A 21768-nucleotide genomic window follows, 5' to 3' on the forward strand; every position below is an offset into this window, starting at 1 on the left:
ATATATATATATAAATTTTAAAAAACAATAATGTGTATGGGTGCACTGCCTGCATGCGAGTGCACTATGTCACACAATACCGCAGAGATGAGAAGAGGACATCTGGAAGTGGATGTCTATTTCCCTGGAACTGGAGTTAAGGACGCTTCGTACCCGCCGTGTGGGTACTAGGAATCGAACCCAGGTCCTCTGCAAGAGCAGTCAATGCTCTTAATCACTGAGCTGTCTAGCAGTTATATATCTAGCCATCTATCCCAGCCCCTAGATATATTATCTTAAAACATGGCATTTATAACTATATGAAGAAATAGCTAACAGTTAAGTATAATTGCTACTGGAAGTAGGAAGGAATGCTAAAAAGGTCTGATGTTGGTATTTTGCATTTCAGTCTTTAAGACCATAAGTTGTTTTTTTTTTTTTAAAAAAAAACTGAATTTTACAAATGGCATATGAATTATATATCAATTAAAATGTTATTTTATTATATTTTAAACTTTTGGGGTCCATATGTACATGTATGCTACAGCATACATGTGGAGGTCGGAGGACAACTTGTGGGGGTCAGTTCTCTCCTACTATGTGAGTGCTGGCAATTGAACTGAGGTCATCAGGCCTGGTTGCAAGCACCTTTACCCTCTGAACCATTTTTCTGGCCCTCTATCTCAATTTTTTAATTTTTATTAGTTTATGTTCTATGTATGAGTGTCTTGACTGCATGTATACCTGTGAATACAATGTCTGTGGAAGTCAGAAGAGGGCAATGGATTCCCTGGAATTGGAGTTATGGACAGTTGTTGGCCACTATGTGGGTGGTGGGAACTGAACCTGGGTCCTCTGAAAGAGCAGCCAGTGCTCTTAACTGCTGAGCCATCTCTCCAGTTCCACATATTTATTTCAATTCTAAAAAGCAAATGATAGCACAATGGACAAGCTATATCAGTTTATAATCTAATGTCAAATTTTATTTGCCTTTTTTCTTACAATATGCTCTCATTCAAAATATACCTCATAAGTAATTCATGCATACAATAGGCACTCTATTAATATTTTAATAATTAGGTACTTTTTAGAATGACTAAAAATCCTGATGTAAAATCCCAATTGGGAAGTGCATAATCCCATCGTAGACAAAATATATAACTTTACAATAAACAATTTTATAAGAATTTTCCCAAAAGAGGGATCACTTAAAACTTGAAAAAAAAAAAAAAGTAAAAAGCAGGATGAAACACTAGCCCATTTAGACAATCCCTGGATGGTGATGCTGACAGACCATGGGTTACCTGCACCCTGTGGCCTCAATACCACCTGACATTCAGTTCAGAAAGTAATTATGTGCATTCTTAACTAGAAATGCTGCAAGTATATATAAGCAATAGCCTGTAGGAAACCATTAACTACATCCCTTATGTGAACACTGGACAAATTTAAATACCTATTTTATTCTCAAATTGAAAAGACAATGCTTTTCTTCCTAAGCAGCAAGCATGAAGTCACTTTTATAGATGCTATATTAAATTCCATGGAAAATACTTTGGAAGAGGAGCTCAAGAACCTTAATTCAAACATAAAATAAATCCCTCCACTAAATGGTCTTCCAGTACATTACAAATGAAATGGACTGTGACTGCACACAATGAAGAGTCTTCTACTTTGTTACTGGGAATTTCATTCCAACTTCAAAACTTGGAATAAAAAGTTAAAAGTAACCAAATGCCTAGAGAAGTGACTCTGCGAATTCATAAATATAAACAAATATTCTATGGCTAAAAAATGTCTACTATTTTAAAAAATGGCATGACTCTATAAATATTTAAATATATGAACTACCTAAATACATGGAACCATATATAAAATAATAAGTGAACACAAAATTTAAAATATAAAATTATAACCATGTAAAAGTAAATATATAATAACAAAAATGAGGTGAATTTAGATTGATAGACGTAGATTCAAATATTCATTAGTGGTTTTTCTTTGTTGCTTAAGAGTACAACAAAAGAAAAATAGGCTACTTTAGATACAAGTATATTCCTAAACAAGAAATACTAAACTGTATGTGAACTCCTAAAACAGATTTTAAAAACCATGAACTCTACATTTCAAGTGTCTTACGGTAGTGGCATTTGATGATCTTCATTTTAGAAAACTTGGTGGGCAACATGTACATTGATGACTGCCTCTCTTCATTAAAAAAAAATGTAAGCACTGGCCAACTAAGAAAAAAAATAGCATGCTAACAAAACTAATCTGTTTTGCTTCTACAAAGAAACAACAGACAGTTGCCTCCAGGAGGCTGAGGCAGGCAGATCTCTGTGAGATCGAGGCTAGCCTGGTCCACATAGTGACTTCCAGGCAGGCTGAGACTAGGAAGACCCTGTCAAAACAAAACAAAACAAACAAACAAACACAGACAGGTTTTAAAAAACTAACTTTATATACATATTTTACATGAAATATCTTTGTTATAAATATTTAAAGAATGGCTTTTACATAATTGTTTATGTCAATATATATTTTATTAATTTAATTGCAAGTTATTTCATATTTGTTATTGAAAATTATTTTCTACAAGATTTAGAAAATGATTAATTTCTTGGATAAAACATGGCATATTTAGAAGTCCGAAAGCCAAGCAAATCCCTTATTTCATTTCGGAATTTTGACAGATCTTGGCGCAGTTCATTTAGATTCTCCACCGTTGCCTGGTCTGTGCTTTGCATCTTCTGCCTCATGGACGTCAAGTAGCGATGCACTAAGCAGCACATCACCTTCTGATAGTTTTCATCTCTTTTTTGTTTCAAATTTCTCCATTCCTTCAAAACAAACAACATGGTAATCATAACCTTCAGAAACAATGCATGTATGTGTAAAAAGAAAACATATATGCATATAGATATATTTAAGAATGTATATAGGTATATATGTGTATATACATATAAACATATATATTTGCAGTACTGGGGATCAAACTCAGGGACTTATACATGCTAGGCAAGTGTTCTTCCACCAAGCTATACTCCCATTCCTAAGAAACAACATTTAAGTGAAGCATATTTTTAAAATTTTATTACTTTTGTGTTATGTGTATGCACAGTGTATTGCCTGCATGTAGGTAAGTGCACCCATGTCGCGCAATGCCCTCGGAAGTCAGAAGAGGCTGTCAAATCCCCTGGGACTGGAGTTACGGCCAATTGTTAGCTGCCATGTGGGTGCTGGGATTCAAACCTGGATCTTCTGCAAGAACAACCAGTGTTCTTAACCACTGAGCCATCTCTCCAACCCCGAAACATATTTTTAAAATATACTCACAGATACATACTTTCAATGCTTTATTACAGGGCAGTTTTACCACGACTTGGATAAACAATGTTTAGCACTTATTTAAAACAACAGAACTGGCAGATTTGTTTCATTCACTCTCCTTTAGGCTTATCTTCATAAAAAATATTAGTTTTAGGAATCGTCAGTTTACAGCAGGGATTAGCAAAGTATTACCCACAAACCAAAGATAGTTCACTTCCTGTCTTGATACCTTGTGAGCTGAGAACAGATTTCACATATGAAAATTTGTAATCAACTTTATAATATACAGCTCATTTTCAACACAAATTAAGCAAAATTTTAACCCTACCATAAGTTTTAGGAAAATTTTTCTCTCTTACATCATTGCTTAAATAATTTTTTAAAAATTTGTCTGGTCTGCAAAGTATGAAATATTTATTCTCTGGTCTTTTACAGAAAAAATTGTCAGTCCCTGGCTTACAAGTAACATGTCCTGGATAACTTATATACTGAATGACATTCAAGAACTAGAAAAATATGACTGGCTCTAATAGTCATTTTAAAATCTACAATGGAAGAATGGGTATTTTGATCATTTATTATGCTTTCAAACTATGAGGTAAGATTTCATATTCTAGGAAAATTTGAAAACAAGAACCCATTAAAAACCAACCAAAACAACAACCAAAAAAAAACCCCTTAGTTCTATATTTCACTCAGATATTTACTGAATCTTTGTATGAGATCCTGTGGCATGCATTAGGGATAGGGCAGTGGACAACATAAATCAGCCACAGCCCTTATCAAACCTGTGCATTTGTGCTTTAAGAAACATCTGTGCTGGGCATAGTGGCGTGCACCTGTAATTCCAGCACATGACAGGGAGAAAAAGAAGGTATCGCTGTAACTTTGAGGCCAGTCTCATCTATGTAGCAAGTTCTAGGCCTCTGTCTCAAAATAAAAACACAAAACACGAAATAAAACCAAAGAAACATGAAATTAGCAGTTGCTAAAACCGTGATGCGGTTCAAGCCTCTACTTTCTTACCTTTAAACTGTTTTGCCGTTTGACTTTGCCTTTTGATGTGTGAGAGCAAATCCACTTACTGAGGCTACTGATCATGTAGCAAATAGTCTTTGGTGAAGGAATAATGTTGAAAGGTGGGGGTAGTGTACACTTGTCGTCAAAGTAGCTGAGCCACAGCTTTGCTCGAGCAAACTTCCATTCTTTGTCCTCATGATTCTATGAAAAAGAAAAGGAAAAGCAGGAGAGACTAAGAACACACACGCATGCAGGTGGGTGGATTGGGAACTCACTGATTAAAACTACCTACGTGTCTCCATTCCTTGTTGATAAAAAAAATTGATTCAAGATTTGCAACTGTACATTACATTTTAAAGCCTATACTTAATTTTAAAATATAGTGTGTGTGTGTGTGTGTGTGTCTTTTTAAGACGTGTGTGTGTGTGTGTCTTTTTAAGACAGGGTCTCCCTGTAGCTCCAGCTGGCCTGGAACTCACTATGTAAACCAGGCTGGCATTGAACTCACAGAGATCCACCTGCCTTTGCCTCCCAGTGCTGGGATTAAAGGTGTGCACCACCATGCCCAGCTAGTATTCCTTAAATCTTATAATCATCAGCTGTTGACACTCAGTATCGTTTGAAGAGAATGGAGAGCTCAAGCAGAAAGAACACTTACTGCTATCAACTGAAAGCTTTTGTGAAGCATCGCTACCAGAAGCTTGGTCAGCACAATCACAACTACCACGTTGTAAGTACCAACAATGACAGCTCCAACAAAGGACTGCAGCTCCTCTCCATAGCTAAATCTTGTGACAAAGATTGCCACGTGCGCTAAGGAGAAAATATACCAGAACAAAGCAAAGCAAGTCCCAATGAACCTGCAAAGACAATCACATTTTAGTTTAAAAGGAAAAAGTAGTAAAAACAAATGTTTCATTCATATCAAAATCACAGAAATGGACCACTAATGATCCTTGCATGATACATTATAGAATCGTTTTATTGTTTTATTTTCACAGTACAGACAGTCTTATTTTAAATGAGGAAACAGACCCACAGATAAATGATTCCTATTTAATGTTTGCTGCTGGTCTAGTCTCAACAGAGCAGCCCATATGGTATCTAGCTAGGTCCTGCCATTCCTCTGCTTTAACATCTCTGCTTCAAACTTCGAATGACTCAATAGCCCAAATCGTTACAGAGGCCAGCAAGGCCCTCCATGATCACCACTATTCCTGCCTAACGTCATTTCCCATGACTTCCCCTCTGAATGGCTACCACTCTGTCTTTTTCTTGAACACTCCAGTCCTGCTCCCTACTCTGGGCACTTGCCTCTGTTGTTCCCTGTCCATGAATGCTCTCCAGATGTCTTCTGCACGGCCTGCCTCTTCACCAGCTTTAAATATTGACTTATATCATCGCTTTTGGTGCACTCTGTAGGCCCCTGTCTAATACTGCATGCTCACATACACATACTTCTTAACCCAAGTTTTATCATTTTGGCTCTTATCATTGTGTAATATGTGTTATATATGTTGTATGTATTGTGTTATATGTATTGTGTTTTTCTCTTTTATTACCTATATCAGCTCATTGGAATGTAAGTTCCACTAGGGTAATTATGTTCCCTAATATTTCACTCAGGACAGTGTTCAGTATATATGTTAAATGAACATGTAGTCATTCTAATCTGTTTTTATTTGTTGTGTGTATGGTGTGTGTGAGCCTCTGTGTGTGTGTGTGTGTGTGTGTGTGTGTGACAGCATGTATGTGGATAACAGAGGACAACTTGAGGATGTCAGTTCCCCTTCCCGCCCATGGGTTTTAGGGATCAAACTCAGCTCATCCCTGAGGTCATCAGGCTTGTGCAGAAGGTATTTTTACCCACCAAGCCATCTCGTTGGCCTGTTATCTTACTCTTTAACTAAGAGGACAAAGTACCTAAAGAATTGCTGACAGGTAATAAGAACAAAACAATGTGCAACTCCATACTCCATCACTTTATTAAGAACAGTGGGAGGGCTGAAATACATACAGCTCGGGGGCTGAACACTTGCGTAACATGCACAAAGCCCTAGCTTGGCTCCCCAGCTATGAAAGAGAAAAGGAAAACAAGAGGAGGTAATCTGTCTACTTAGTAAATGGTTGTTCCACGGTTTATAACACACTGGGGTGGGGAGGACTGCTCATTGAGTTCTAAGTATTCTCAATTCTAATGACCTCTCAGGAAGTGCTGAAAATCTGTTTGGGTTGTATTAGTGACCAAAAATTGCTACAGATATTTAATACTTTTGGGACAGAGATGCTGAACATTTAACAGTATATAAGATGGAAAAAAAGAATATTCCCAAACTACTAAGAGTGTAAAAAAAAATGCCAAGAGCTCCTCTGTTAAGACAGATTTCAGTAGGGAACAACGAAATGACTTGGATCTACAATTTAAGATTCCAGAGGCAAAGATGATTATAAATGAGTCATGAAAATGAGTATTTGTTAAAGATTACAAACATTAAAAGGACTATTTTAAAATGAAAATTTAAGTTCCATTTTTGTAATCACTGATTCATAGAGAACATGATAGAAGTCTGTCTATTAAAACTTGAAGACACTCACGAATGGAAGGTATCATTGCTCTGCTGTTCACAAAAGATGCCCACACAGTCCTTCTGCTCTTTTGGAGTGTAGCCTTTATCATAGAGTTGTGTCAATCCAATTGTGAAAGAAAACAAAACAAGAAGGAACATCCCAAGAAATTTTCCAAAATCTTGTAACATCTGTCCCATCGAAATCTGTGGAATATATTACACAGGTGTTCATTAAAATTATTAGGAAAGTCATAAATTAAATATGAAATCACCCAGTAATAAAAGGAAGACAAATGTATGATCCACAGGTATATCTTTTATTTCTTCTGGTTCCAATAGTTCAGCACTTTGAGAACATCGAGATGCTGGCTATGTAAAAGCCATTCTGATCAAATCAGCACTGTGAGTGTTAGAGGATACAGCAAGCACCACCATGGCTCACAAAACGGAAAAAATTTCAAAGGCCCAGTTTGCAGGTAAAAGGAAAGAACCAGGTGAAAACTCTAAAGGGAAATAAATGCTTATGTTTATATAGCACCTTAAAATTTACAAATATTAAATCATTTTTAAATGAAGCATTTCATCTGACTTTTCAATCAATCTCAACCAGCTCCAGGGCTGCCTAAATCACTTTTGCTAAGATCAGCTGAGTGTGGTAGCTCATGCCTTTAATCCCAGCACTTGGGAGGCAGAGGCAGGTGGATCTCTATGAGTTCGAGGCCAGCCTCATCTACATAGTGAGTTCCAGACCAGCTGGGGCTACAGGGAGACCCTGCCTCAAAAAGATCAAAAATAAATAAAATAAAAATGAAATACATTAATATGTGCTTGTATAGAATGGCACTAATAAAGCAATAATGAAAGACAGTAACAGCGGTGCAGTGGTACATGCCTGTTAATCTTAGCACTAGGAAAGTTGAGGCAGAAGGATTATGAGCTCAAAACCAGTTTTGAGTACATCGTGAGAATAACTTACCTCAAAAAATTTTTTTTCAAATCAACAAGGAATAGAATACAAAAAATACATGAAGAGGTGAGGTGTGCATTTCCATACTGTGGTAGTTTGAATGAGAAATGTCCCTGTAGGCTCATGTACTTGAACACTTGGTCTCCAGTTGGTGGTGCTATTGGGTAGGATTCTGGAAGCTTTAGAAGATGGAGCCTTGCTGGAGGAAGTACACCACTGAAGGTGTGCTTTGAGGTTTTATATCCTGGCCCCACTTCCTATTCTATCTCTCTGCTTCCCATTGTGGATAAAATCAGATTTCTGCTTTCTGCTTCCTGATTGTCAGGTCAGCCTCAGGCTCCTGCTGCCATGCCTTCCCTGCCATGATGGACATGCCCCCTCTGGAACTGTAGGGTAAAATAAACCCTTTTCTCCTCTAGGTTGCATTTGGTCATGGTATTTCATCACACCAACACAAAAATAACTGATACACATATAGATACACTCAATATACACAGGAAATTTCTGGACATTTACACAAGAAACTGTTAACGTTTATCTATGGGAAGTAGGACTAAGGGTACAGGAAGTAGAGTTTCCCACTATGTGTCTTTGAATTTTCTTTAGTATATACTTATTACTTTTAAGATACAAAAAATTTGTGTTTAAAATGTATGTAATTGCTTAAATCTAGTTTAAAGTAAAATTTCTAATTGACCAAGCCTGCTAAAGATTAAGTGCCACCTACCACCAACACAAAATGGTACCTACAGGCAAGTGACAAAGATCTTCAAGCCCACTAATGTGAGCTAGGCACTTGAGCAGAGGTGTGCTAAACGTCTTAGGCACACACAAGCTAGGAACCTGCACTAGCAGCAATCACTGAGACATGGTACTTTGCAAAGCCGTACGCTTCCTTCAACTGGCCTGCTAGCAGAATCTGATTGAAGAAGCAGGATGAGTTTAGAATCATAAAACTCAAAATATGTGAAAGAGGAAAGATACATTCTCCTTCTTACTATATTAGCTCAGTATTAGTGGGTTGCTTAGAATATAAACAAACCTAACACATCAATAGAGAACATAATGACATGACAGCAATAGAGTTAATTGCGTTTGAGAACTATGAAAAAGTTACCTTTGAAGAAAGTTCAGCTTGCTATCTATAGAGTTTTTTGAAAAGTGACCATTTATAATAATTTAAATTTCAAAAGTTCATGGTTTTATTTAATTTAGCACAACTAAGTTTTCAAAAGTAAGTGTAATCAACTTTAATATCAAAGTGAGCAACACTGAATAAGAACATTACAAACTGACATTATACCTGCAGAATATAGAACTAAAAATAGTACAGTAGATACCAATGAAGTGAGCACTGGCTTGAAGACATGAAACACTCAGGGTGAGCAGCAAATGGCAAAAAATTATTTTACATAGAAAGGTCGTAGTATTATGCATTTGTAAATATATTCATGATTTCCTATTTTTTTAAAAATTACTTGTTTTACTCAAAAATATGAAAATGTAAAAAATAAAAGATAAAATATCAGTACTAAAATTACATAAATACTAGTACAGACTGAGTAAAACCATTCTTCATTGTCAGAAAAGCAGGAGTGAAGCTGGGTACAGCACAGCAGACTGCAGTCTAGCCCTAGACGCTAGGGCGGCAGGATCACAGGAGCCCATGAGCACCACAGCCTGGGAATACAGCAAAAACCCATGAAAAAGAAAGAGGAAAAATAGGGCAGGGGAGATGGTTTGGTCAGTAAAGTGCCTGCCAGGCAAGCACAGGGACCTGAGTTGGGATCCCCAGCACCCATGTAAAAAAGTCAGGCATGGTGATCTGCACAGGGATGAGTGAGGAGGAAATGGACACAGGCAGATCCCCAGAGCTCACTGGTCAGTCCATCTAGCCAATCAGTGAGTGCCAAGTTCAGTGACAGACCCTATTTCAAAAAATAAGGCAGAAAGTGATTGAGGAAGATACCTGATGTCAACCTATGGACTCTACACATATATACACACACACACAACTTTACACATACACATAAATTTAAAATCAAAAAAAGTAAGGGAAGAAGGAAAGAGGAAAAAACAGAGAAAGGATCATAGATAATATTATGAACAATTAAATGTCAACAAACTGGGTAGTCCAAATAAGTAAACAAATTCCTAGAAATATAGAACCTACTAAGAATGAGTCATAAAGATACAGAAAGTCTGAAAAGATCTGTAATATGGAGATTAAATCAACAAAAATTTTCTTAACAAAGAAAAGCCTAGGATCAGATGACTTCACTGGAAAACTCCAAGAAATGCTTTTTAGCACTCAGGAGGCAGAGGCAGGTGGATCCCTGTGAGTTCAAGGCCAGCCTGGTCGCCATAGTGAATCCAGGACAGCTGGGGCTACAGGGAGACCCTGTCTCAAAAAGACCCAATTTTTTATTTATTTATTTACTTATTTGTATGTGTATAAGTGCCTGCATGTTATGTAAGTGCATCACTTACATGCAATGCCCACAGGGCAAGAAGTAGGCATCAGATCCCCTGGAACTGCAGTTACAGATAATTGTTAGCTGCCATCTTGGGACTGGGAATCAAACCCAGGTCTTCTATGAGAGCAGTCAGTGCTCTTAACTGCTGAATCATCTCTCCAAGTCCCTCTATGAAATTTTTTTTTAAAAATTAATGCTAATCCTTCTCAAAATCTTTGGAAAAGCTCAAGAAGAGAAACACTTCCAACTCATTTTATGAGGCCAGCATTAATTACCCTGTTACCAACAGCAGACAAAGACCACAAGAAAAGAATACTACAGGTGTAAATACCCCTGGAATATACATACAAATATCTTTACCAAAATAAGGGCCAGTAAGATGGCTCAGCAGGTAAAGGCATTTGCTGCCAAGCCTGATGACCTAAGTTCAAACTCCAGTATTCACATGCTGTGGCACCACACACACACACACACACACATACACACACACACTAAATGTAATTGAAAAAATTCCTTACCCAAATGTTGTCTTACTTTTCTGTTGCTGTGATAAAACATCGTGATCACAAGGGAAATTATAAAAGGAAGAATTTATTTAGCTTATGGTTCTAGAAGATCAAGGCAAGAGTCCATCATGGCAGCAAGACATGACGGCAGAGATGGCGAGAGCAGGAGCAGAATCTAAGCACTCGCATCATCAAGCAGGCACAGGAAGCAGAGAGTGACTGGAGATCTGGCAAGGCTTTAGAATTCTCTAAGCTTGCTCCCGGTGATGTGCTTCCACCAGCATGGCCACATGTTCTAAGACCTCCCCAAACAGCACTACCAACTGGGGACAAAATGTTCAAATACTTGGAACCTACAGGGGACACTCTTATTCAAATCATCACAATTATCAAACCAAACTCATCAGCACACCAAAAAGTACACACCTACCCAGTTAGGATGTATCCTTGGGATACAAGGAAAAATAAGCTGATATATATCACATTAACAAAATAAAAGATAAGCCAACTATGGTGGCACACGCCTTTAATCCCAGCACTTGGGAGGCAGAGGCAGGCAGATCTCTATGAGTTTGAGGTCAGCCTGGTCTACATAGTGAGTTCCAGGCCAGCTGGGGCTACAAGGAGACCCTGTCTCAAAGACACAAAACAAACAAAACAAACAAAAAACAAAAATAAAAGTTACATGATGAGTTCAATACCCCCCCAAAGTATATGAAATTTAACATCCTCTTTTATAACTTAAAAAAAAAACCCTTCTCAACAAATAGAGGGAAATAACCTTAACATAATGTAGGCCAAATATTAAAGTCCAAAGCTAATATACTCAGTGGTGGAAAAAAATCTGCATTTTTATTAACATCAGGAGCAAGAAAAGGATGACCACTCTTTACATTTCTATTCAACATAATGCTGAAAGTCCTACTCAAAACAATTAAATAAGGAAAAGAAATGAAAAAGTATCCAAATTGGAAAGAAAAAGGTAAAACTATTCCCTCTTGAATATGACATGGAAGAAAGCTGTAAACACCCCCAAACTGTTAGAACTCAGAAATGAATTCGGTAAAATTTCAGCATGTAAAATGAACAAACAATATTTGTATTTCTGTATACTTATAAGCCAGCTATCTGAAAAGGATCAGAATATAAGGAAAACAATACCATTTATGACAACATGAAAAAGAGTGAAGTAGGAATAAATTTAACTTGGGAAGTAAAAGATTTGCACCCTGAAAACTATAGAACAGTGATAAAGACACAAATAGAAAGCATCCATTTTCATGAATTGGAAGATTAACGTTAAAATGCCCATGTAAAAAGTCCAACATGAGTAGGACTTTCAGTACTATGTCAAATAGAAATGTAAAGAGTGGTCATCCTTAATAATATCATCCACTGATCATACAGATTTGGTGCAATCCCTATCAAATCCCAATTACACACACACACACACACACACACACACACACAATTATAAAATTCACATGAGCTCAAAAAGACAGTCTTGAGGAAGAACAAAGTTAGAAGGACCACATTCCTTTTTTCAACATATAAAGTTACAGTAACTAAAATAGTATGAAACTATAGTAAAGACAGGTATGTAGACCAATGGAACAGAATAAAGGACTTAAAATACATGTAAAAATAAACAAATAGATAAAATTTCAACTTCTCCTCAACAATGGTGCCAGGAACACATTATGGGTAAATGGTAGTCTCTTCAACAAATGATGTTGGAAAAAATGAATATATTATCCAAATGGAAAAGCGTAAAACCTAGCCTTTATCTTACATCACACACAAAAACTAACTCAAAATGATTTAAAAGTAAATATAAAGCAAGAAACTATAACATCTTTGAATTTAACACAGCAGACAGTAGCAGGGACATCAGAGTATAAGGGCTCTAGTGGGGGAAGGGAGTCTATGGGAGGGTGTTACCTGGGAAGTGGGTGTAAAAATAAATTAATTAATTTTAAAAAATTAAAAAATAAATAAAAACAAAACAAAACAAAAACATGTTCATGGTACTGGTCATGGAAATGATCTCACGGATGAGATACTAAAAACCCATGCATTCACACACCTATGTTTGTAGTACTACTCACAGTAACCAAGATATGGAAATAGTACAAAGTCACATAGAAATGGCAAGAACCGACAACCATTTTGTTTTTACCTCAAGGGAAAGGAATGCAGTCATTCAGTACCAGTATGATGTTAACTTTAGGGCCTTTTGCAGATGCCCATTACCAGGTACAAGAATCCTTTTAAAATATTTTATTTTTATTTTATGTGCATGAGTGTATTGCGTACATGTATGTAAGTACACCCATGCCGTCCAATGACCACAGAGGTAAGAAGAGGATGTCAGATCTCCTAGAACTGGAGTTATGGGATAGTTGTTAGCCACTATGTGGGTGCTGGGAATCAAACCTGGGTCCTCTACATTAACTGCTGAGCCACCTCTCCAGCCCCCTCTTTACATTCTAAGCCATAGAAAACTTTTATTAGGATAGAATGCTGTTTTCTACAACTCAATATTTTATCTCTGGAGGTGATCATACATTTTTTAAAATTATTAATCTAATTAATTATATTAAGTAATGATTTTCTAATGTTAAACCAGGTGTGAATTTCTTGGTTTTTCCTTCCTCGGTCATAATGTATTAGCAGGTTTCTTTACACTGTTGGACTAGACTTGCTGAAATTTTGTGTGTATTATAACAACATCCACAAGAAACATTAGTTGATAGCTTATTTTCTTATAAATTTTTAAAATTGGTTTTGTATCAAGCTAATGCTGGGCACATGTATTCACTTTGTTGGGGACCCCTGCTGTGAAGTCGTAGTCTCTCCATGTCCGGATGGCCCATGGGCTCGGTTTCATATGCAGATGACTCCTTTTCAGCAGGATACCTTCCTGGCATCTTCCTGACTCTCCTTTGAAGTAGCCGCCATAGAAAACATGGCCTCTGGCTCTGGAAATGCCATGCTTTCCTGTGTGATTTTTCCTGGCAGTCTAGCAGCGAGGCAGGAGTTTACTTCCATATGTAAATAGGGCATCTCACAAAGTACCTATCAGCAAAAGCTTTTACCACTACCCCCATGGTATAAAACGTCCTGGTTTCCCCTCAATAATTGGAGCTGGATAGCTAGGAGCTGGAGCAGGGATCACTGAGACTTGGAGAATAAAAGAGCTGTACCACTGAATCTGACTAAACTGTGCCTCCTGCCTGCGATCCAGTCTCCCGGGGGGGGGGGGGGGGGGGAGGGAGTATCCTTCCGTCATCGACTCACGGACACCTAGCTTTAGCCGCCCCCGCACTTTCCCGTGTGATCCAGCGGCCGGTGGATTTCGCATCTTGAAGAAAGTGCACGGGTAAAATTAGGGCGGGACCCGGCCGGGCAAAGCCCCCGGCAGCAGAGACTTTCAGCACTCAAGCGGCGGACAGCGACCCGCCGATCCTCCAGGTGTGCGCGGCGGAAAAGCCCGCCGGACTCCCCGCGCCTCTCCGGGTGCGCGCAGGGGCCCCGAGAGCCCAGCGCGCTCCCCATACACTTGACGTTTTCTCTTTAATTCTCTGGAAGAATGCATAGAATTTACTCTGGGTCTTCTGTAAATATTTAGCAGAAGTTATGTGAGCCTGGATTTCTAAAAAAAATTGTTTATTCAAGTTACCTTTTTCTTCCTGAGCAAGTCTAACAATTTTTCTCTGTCTACCTATGCTGTTACATGTACTGGCAAAAAATTATTCCTATTTCACCTATAACTTTTATCATATCTCTAAAGTGTACACAAATACCATCGCTCCTATTCTTGATACTCTATCTTCTCTTCCCTCACCCCTAAATTTATTAGAAGTTTAGCAATTGCATTGATTTATCCCAAATTACCTTTTCTCTTCTTTGGCTTTTCACTATTGCTTTGTTTTCAACTTGTAATTCATTTATTTGACTCCAACATTTATTATTTCCTTTCTTCAGCTTAGTTTGGTAATAATTTGTCCTACTTTTTCTAGGTTCATTGGGCAGAAGCTCAAATAACTGATGTCAGAACATTTTTTATTCACAATATAATTGTTTGGAGAACACACATTTCCACTGCATACAGCTTTGCTGATAGCCTCAAATTTTATATATGCTGTCATTTCATTTCAATTCACTTCCAAATACTTTCTAAGTTTCTCTCTAAATTTTTTTTCGTTTGATGAACAGTTCATTTAAAAGTGTGTTGGGACTGGAGAGATGGCTCAGAGGTTAACAGCACTGACTGCTCTTGTAGAGGACCCAGGTTTGAGTCCCAGCACTCACATGGCGGCTACAAGCCGTCCTTAACTCCAGTTCCAGGAGAATATGAAGCCCTCTTCTGACCTCCGCAGCACCGCATGATATGGGTGCACTCACACACATGCAGGCAATACACTCATACACATAAAACAAAAATAATAAAATATTTAAAAAGTGTGTTACTTAGTTTCCAAATGCTTAAAATACTTAAAGATATTTATTCTGTGACTCATTCCTAATTTAAGAATCTTCTTAAATTTGTTATGGTTGGTTTTGTAGCCCAAAATATAGTCAGTTTTGAAGAATGTACTATGTGGGCTTAAAAAAAATTGTATTCTATTGTTGAGTGAAATGTTTTACAAATTGACCTAAACTGGGTGAATTTTGTTCTGGTCGTCTAGATACTTATGATCTTTTCTATTAATTACTTCTATTCTCTAAAAAAAAGTATAGCTTCATTTATTTATATCTTCTTTAACTCTTCCCAGCAGCATCTGTAATTTTCAACATAGCAGTCTTTCACATCTCTTATTAGCTTTATACCCTAGTATCTGTAAATGGAAGGTTTTTTCCAACTATGGTTGTATGGATTTATATATTTCTTCTTGCAGTTGTACCAGGGTTTGCTTTATGTATCTTGAAACTATTATTAGGGACATAAATATTTAGAATTATGCTGCCTTAATGAATTGAACTTTTAATTTATTATTTTTTTATTTTATGTGTATGCGTGTATTGCCTGCTTGTAGTAGGTAAGTGCACCTGTGTCGTGCAATGCCCGCAGAGGTCAGAAGAGGCTGTTGGATCCCTGGGACTGTAGTTACAGACAGTTGTTAGCTGTCATGTGGGTGTTGGGATTCGAACCTGGGTCTTCTGCAAGAACAATCAGTGTTCTTAACCGCTGAGCCATCTCTCCAGCCCCTGAATTGAACTTTTATAATTTTAAAGTTACTTTCTTTACCATGGTAAGCCTTAACCTTGAAACATATCAGGTCTGTTAATAGAGTGACTTCAGTTTTCTCTTGATCAGTGTCAGCATAGTGTATCTTTTCCTATTCTTTTCTTTTACAGCATTTGTATTTTTCTTGTAAATAGCATACAGTTGGGGTCTGGAGAGATGGTTTAGTGGTTAAGAGCACTTACTGCTCTTTCAGAAAACCTAGATTTGGTTTCCAGCACTCACATGACACCTAACCACCATCCTTAACTTTAGTTCCGAGGCACACTTACATATATGCAAGCAAAATACTCATACACATAAAATAAAAATATCTTTTTAAAAAATGGCATACAGATGTATATTGCTTCTCTGCCTTTTGACTACTTAATTTTATAGGTTGCCTTTATGACATATATCCTTAACTTATCACAATCTATTTTCAAGTGATATTACAGTACATTATATATAGTAGAAAAACTTTTTAATAGTATATTTCCATCTCTCCCAGCTTGTCTTTTATTATTGTCATTCATTTTATGTGTAAGTATTTATAGGCTATAAAATCTATAGATACTTCTTTTCATTAAATAGACAACTGTCAAAGTTTAACTATGAATTCATTTTTGATAAAAACAGATTTTCATATTTTTTTTTTTTTTTTTTTTTTTTTTTTTACTGTAGCCCCAGCTGGCCTGGAAATCACTTTGTAGACCAGGGTGGCCTCGAACTCACAGAGATCTGCCTGCCTCTGCCTCCCAAGTGCTGGGATTACAGGCATGTGCCACCATACACGGCTATCTGAAGCATAAAAATACTTTAAACATATCTATGTCCATAGAATGAAGGAGGCAACCAATGGACAACAGCTTAATGAAGCTTTAATTCCTGGGGGAAAAAAAAGTATCATCAAAGAGTCAGAGGCAAAATACTTGCTAATTATTTTCAAAAGCAAAGTTTAGTGTGAACATCATGAGAGAACAGTGCTTCAATGGAGAAGCAGACGATATTATGACAGGTAACAATCTTTAAGAAAATTTTAGTTATTTACCTGTAATGGGCCCAAAATAGAGCTGGTTGTATACATAAAAAAGAGACGAAGATAACTGAGAACATTTGCGAATGCAAAAAGCCCTTCTGCCACAAGTGTAGGATGGAACGCATCCCAATCCTTTCGATCGGCAAAGTCATGAAACTAGAGTTAGGAAGAAAAGCCAGAGGTAAATTTAGGCAAAGAAAAGCACATATTCTGAAGCTTCTGAAAGAAAGCTATTTGAAATATATCATCTTGTGGGAGATCTCCATTTATGTTTTATAGAACTTTTCTTTAGTAATTGAAATGTTTCAGCTAAATAAATGATTTCTGGAGAGGAGGTACATGGCCATAAAGAAGTCTTACCGGCTCCTGGGACCTTGTTCATATGAACTTACAGCAATGGTGACAGAATGCACAAGATACATGAACTCAATCAGACAAGAACCAGCACAGAACTGGGAGTGGGCAGGAGGTTACAACTTTGTTGAGGAACTATTGGCAGATGATCACTGTTGGGTGAAGGAGAGTTGATTTTCTTTTAAACAGTAATGCTAGACAGGCTGAACAGGCTCCAGTGGATGAACTCATGCTGAGGGACATCTGGGCACACAAACTTGACTTGATAGTCCTAACATACATGACAAAATGCATGAAGTCATGTGGGCAGGCTATGGGAGGCTACAGATAGAGAAGGGGACTAAATATGATTAAGAAGTATCAAATCCACAAAAATGCAATAAAAATATTTTTTAAAAATACATGCTCTGTGCTGGATTTGCTGGTTTGGAATAGTTATGAACTATATATACCCAATTAAGTATAAACAAAATATTCTAGTTTCAAAAAAAGATTTATGTGTATGTGAGGAAATACCACATACTCTAATGCAGAGATTCACATAAATTCTTAGGTTTAAAAACATTAAATGAATTTTTTAAGTTATCAAAAACATTTATGAGTGAAATACTGTCTAGTTTCCTTAAATTCTATAACATAAACTGTGAGACTGTATGCTGTCAGTTAATTAGCTACCATACTAAATTAACCTAGTCCTTCAACTTAGCATTTGAGTCAACCACAAAAGCTTTTTTTCTTTTCAAATTAAAAAAAGCATTATTGTATTAGACATAGCATGTCCATATCCCAGGGGGCTGAGATTACATACCAGTTGATTACACAATGGTTTGAAATTACATACAAGTTCTTCTGTATGTGTCCTGTTTGGATTAATAAATTACAGGAAGACCCCACTTCTAGAAGTAAAGAAATTAGTCTGAAAAAGCAACGTAACTCAATCTATCAAACCACTTGTCTATTTGTATTAGACATAGCATGTCCATATCCCAGGGGGCTGAGATTACATACCAGTTGATTACACAATGGTTTGAAATTACATACAAGTTCTTCTGTATGTGTCCTGTTTGGATTAATAAATTACAGGAAGACCCCACTTCTAGAAGTAAAGAAATTAGTCTGAAAAAGCAACGTAACTCAATCTATCAAACCACTTGTCTATGACCAATTTTTATGTTTTAGTAATTTCTCAGTCTAGTCATTGAATACATCTAAACCAACATTGCATACTCGACCAATTAAAGAACAGAGGTTTAATAAAGTAAACTGATAAAATCATTTTGCTCTTTCTATAATCTATAAATAGTTCAAAATCAAGGAATATTATGTATCTTAATTCTTTAAATGTGACACCCCCTAGCTAACATAGAGTTTACTACCTTTTCTGGCCCTGGGAATGCATAAATCTTGATGAAAGTAAAATGATAAGAAGTCTATAAGATTTATTTTTGTCAGAATCTAAATAAAAACATAGTCATCAGAAAAAGTAATTATATCACCTTTAAGCCATAAAAGACAATATTCATGATGTGGAAGGTATAAAACACTATAGAATAAATTCATTAAAATAAGCTCTTTCAGATTAATATAAAGCTATCCAAAACTAACCATTTTAAGTTACTTTGCATGCTCATCTTAAGTATATATGGTGAATGAACTGGATGAAGAAGTAAGACATTTGGTAGAAAGAAATTACCTAGACAGATCTGGACTTAAATCGTCTTTTTTTTTTTCCTTTTCTTTTCCTTTTTTATTTTATTTTTTTACTATGTGGTCATAATTATGTTATAGTCATTTTTCTTATTTACAAAATGAGTAAAAGGACCTCTGTCTTATGTGAAGATAAAATAAAGCATATCTAGCATCAGTCATGGAACCTATCACATAGTAGGTGAACCCTTTCAACTACTGAAAAGGTAAGCAACTATATACAGACAGACTGTTTGAAAATGAAAACACATCAGACACAGATTTGGATCTATATAAACTCTGAGTTACATAGTTAATTATCTTAGTTTTTTTAAAAAATAAACTTCCATATCTTTAGTTGACATAGTAAATAGTCACCTTATTGTGAGCAACAACTTTGAGAGCAAAGGTTGCCAAATAGAGGGAATTCATGACAAAACTGAGTTGATTACGAGATTCTTCTAAAAAGTCTTCCAACCCTTCATACCAAAGTCTTTTAATGTCTGACCAAATCATCCCTAAAAAAAAAAAATCAGACAACACCTTCTTAATTCAATAGTAAGCTAAATAATACTTTAAGAGTTAAAGTGTTAAATGAATAAATAACTCTTGGGCTACTACAGCTTTCTTCCAAAGGGGAGCGGGCAAACAATAGCCTTTTAGTGATAAGCTTTTAAATTTTGAAAGAAAGTAACCTTTTATTTCATGTGACTTGAAGACTATAGCCTTAGTTTCATATTGTTCAGAAAGGGATGTTAAGTGATGTGAAGCAAGCCCAAAAGATAGTAAGTTAATGCACACACACACACACACACACACACACACACACACAAGAGGGTTTGAACTTTTCACTATTTATACTCACTGTTTTAATAATCCCATCTAGCATCCATACAACAAAGAGCCTTGAGTTTATATAATTGTATGTGTTCAGTGGATTTGTCCTGTGTGGATGAGCACGCACGTGTGCACATGTGTATAAAAGCAGAGGTGAATGTCAGTGTCTTCCTCAATAACTTTCCATCTTATTTTTAGAGACAAGGTCTCTCTGAACTTGGAGATCACAGATTCAGCTCTGCTGGCCGGCCAGTGAGCTCCAGGATCTGCCTGACTTGTCAACTCAGAGTTGAGGTTATGATGCATGCTGTAGTGCCTGGTTTTCATATGGGTGCTGGGGACCCGAACTCAAGTCTTCAAGCTTGCATGGCAGGCATTTTACTCACTGAACCATCTTCCCAAATCCTTCAAGTAATATATTTAAACTCAATTTAAATTTACGCAATTTCTACTTTCAAACTTCTCTCCTAAACTCAATTTATACAGGCGCTTTGCTTTATTCCTCCAGTCGGAGAAGTGTCCAAACTGAACAAATTCCCTGCACTTGCAGATCTTCACACTTCAGTTATTAGCACTCCAACCTTCTAGCTGTTTATTCAAAATATCCTTGAATCAACCCTGACTCCTGTTTCTTTTAAACTTCACATTCATTACAAAAGCAAATCCTGCTGGCTTTTCTTTCAAAATATATTTGGGATGTAACCCTCCTCACAACCACTTCAACTGCAAACCACCATCCTCTTGCCTGTATCAGTGAAACAGCGCTCTCCCTGCATTCACCTTTATTTCCCTACAATCTGTTCTCAATACTGTGATTCATTTAAAACATTACTTTGCTTCTCAAAACCCTTTGAACCCCCTGCAAGTCCCTCCCTCCTCACCCCCAGCCGTACACTCCCACTTTCTGGTGTACACCTGTAATTTCAGCACTTGGAAGACAGAGACAGAAGGACTGCCAAAGTTTCAGGTCAGCATGGCCTATACAGCAAGTTCCAGGCCAGTGAGGGCCATACAATAACCCTGTGTCAAACAAACAAAAACACCTTTCGGCAGCTCCCAGAGAATAAAGGATCAACAGCATGCCCAAACAATCACTATAGGAAATATGGAAGATCAGGTCAGCTATGCTCAACCCTGTTACAAAGATTATACCACTACTGACTGGTAAGCCGTAGCAGACTGGAAGACCATGAGTGGACTCACAGTTTGAAGTATTCATGGGCAGGACTGCATAAAAGCATGTTGAGAAATACAGGCCTCGGCTTCTGTGTATTTCTCCAGACTGTACATTTAATAAAAGCTATACTTTGGACTTCATAAGATAAAGTTCCTAATGGATTTTATGACTATTTTCTTTTGGATCTGGGGTTTTCTAGAATAGCCAATACCAACCAGCATGGCTTTATTCCATACATTTCAAAGTGCCCACTATGGGGCTGGCCTCAGTCTGAGATATTTGTTATGATACCCAATAAAGATTTATTTGAAGCTATCATGTTGATATGGTGTTGTTTTCTGTCTTGTATCCTTCTACAAAGTAAAACCATTTTCAGGTTTAAGCCTTCTATGCCTGTGATTGTATTTATGAAGGAATTCAAGACTAATACAACTAACTGCATAGTGGGTACTACACCTTCCCTTTAAAGTTCCATTTGACTTAGAATCAACTCCAATCTTTTCAACGCCAGCAAAAATTTACATGACCCCTTTCTCTGATCTTATCTCCTGCTAACTTTTCCTTCTAGAACTTGTTTGTTCTTTTTTTTTTTTTTTTTTTTG

The 21768-nt window shown here is 36.9% G+C and overlaps 1 protein-coding gene across 7 annotated transcripts in view; it reads right to left on the minus strand.

Annotated features, from left to right (window-relative positions):
* Positions 1-2403: 2403 nt before the first annotated feature.
* The window catches only part of Trpc1 (transient receptor potential cation channel subfamily C member 1), an 88269-nt gene continuing 68904 nt past the window's right edge, over positions 2404-21768 (minus strand). For 4 of the 7 annotated variants that reach the window (XM_008856341.3, XM_029557816.1, XM_008856339.3 and 1 more), the window contains 6 exons: positions 19531-19670; positions 17125-17268; positions 6925-7100; positions 4988-5189; positions 4336-4530; positions 2408-2819 (listed from right to left, as the gene is read on the minus strand). In XM_008856341.3, the coding sequence (XP_008854563.1) occupies positions 2592-2819; positions 4336-4530; positions 4988-5189; positions 6925-7100; positions 17125-17268; positions 19531-19670 (1085 nt within the window). In that variant the 3' untranslated portion in view covers positions 2408-2591. Of the gene's footprint in view, positions 2820-4335; positions 4531-4987; positions 5190-6924; positions 7101-17124; positions 17269-19530; positions 19671-21768 lie in introns of all 7 variants that reach the window. The other 3 variants (XM_008856338.3, XM_008856340.3, XM_029557815.1) reach the window with 2 other exon arrangements.

This window comes from Nannospalax galili, unplaced genomic scaffold, assembly GCF_000622305.1.
Source record: "Nannospalax galili isolate Female #2095 unplaced genomic scaffold, S.galili_v1.0 scaffold708, whole genome shotgun sequence".
Classification (NCBI taxonomy): domain Eukaryota; kingdom Metazoa; phylum Chordata; class Mammalia; order Rodentia; family Spalacidae; genus Nannospalax; species Nannospalax galili.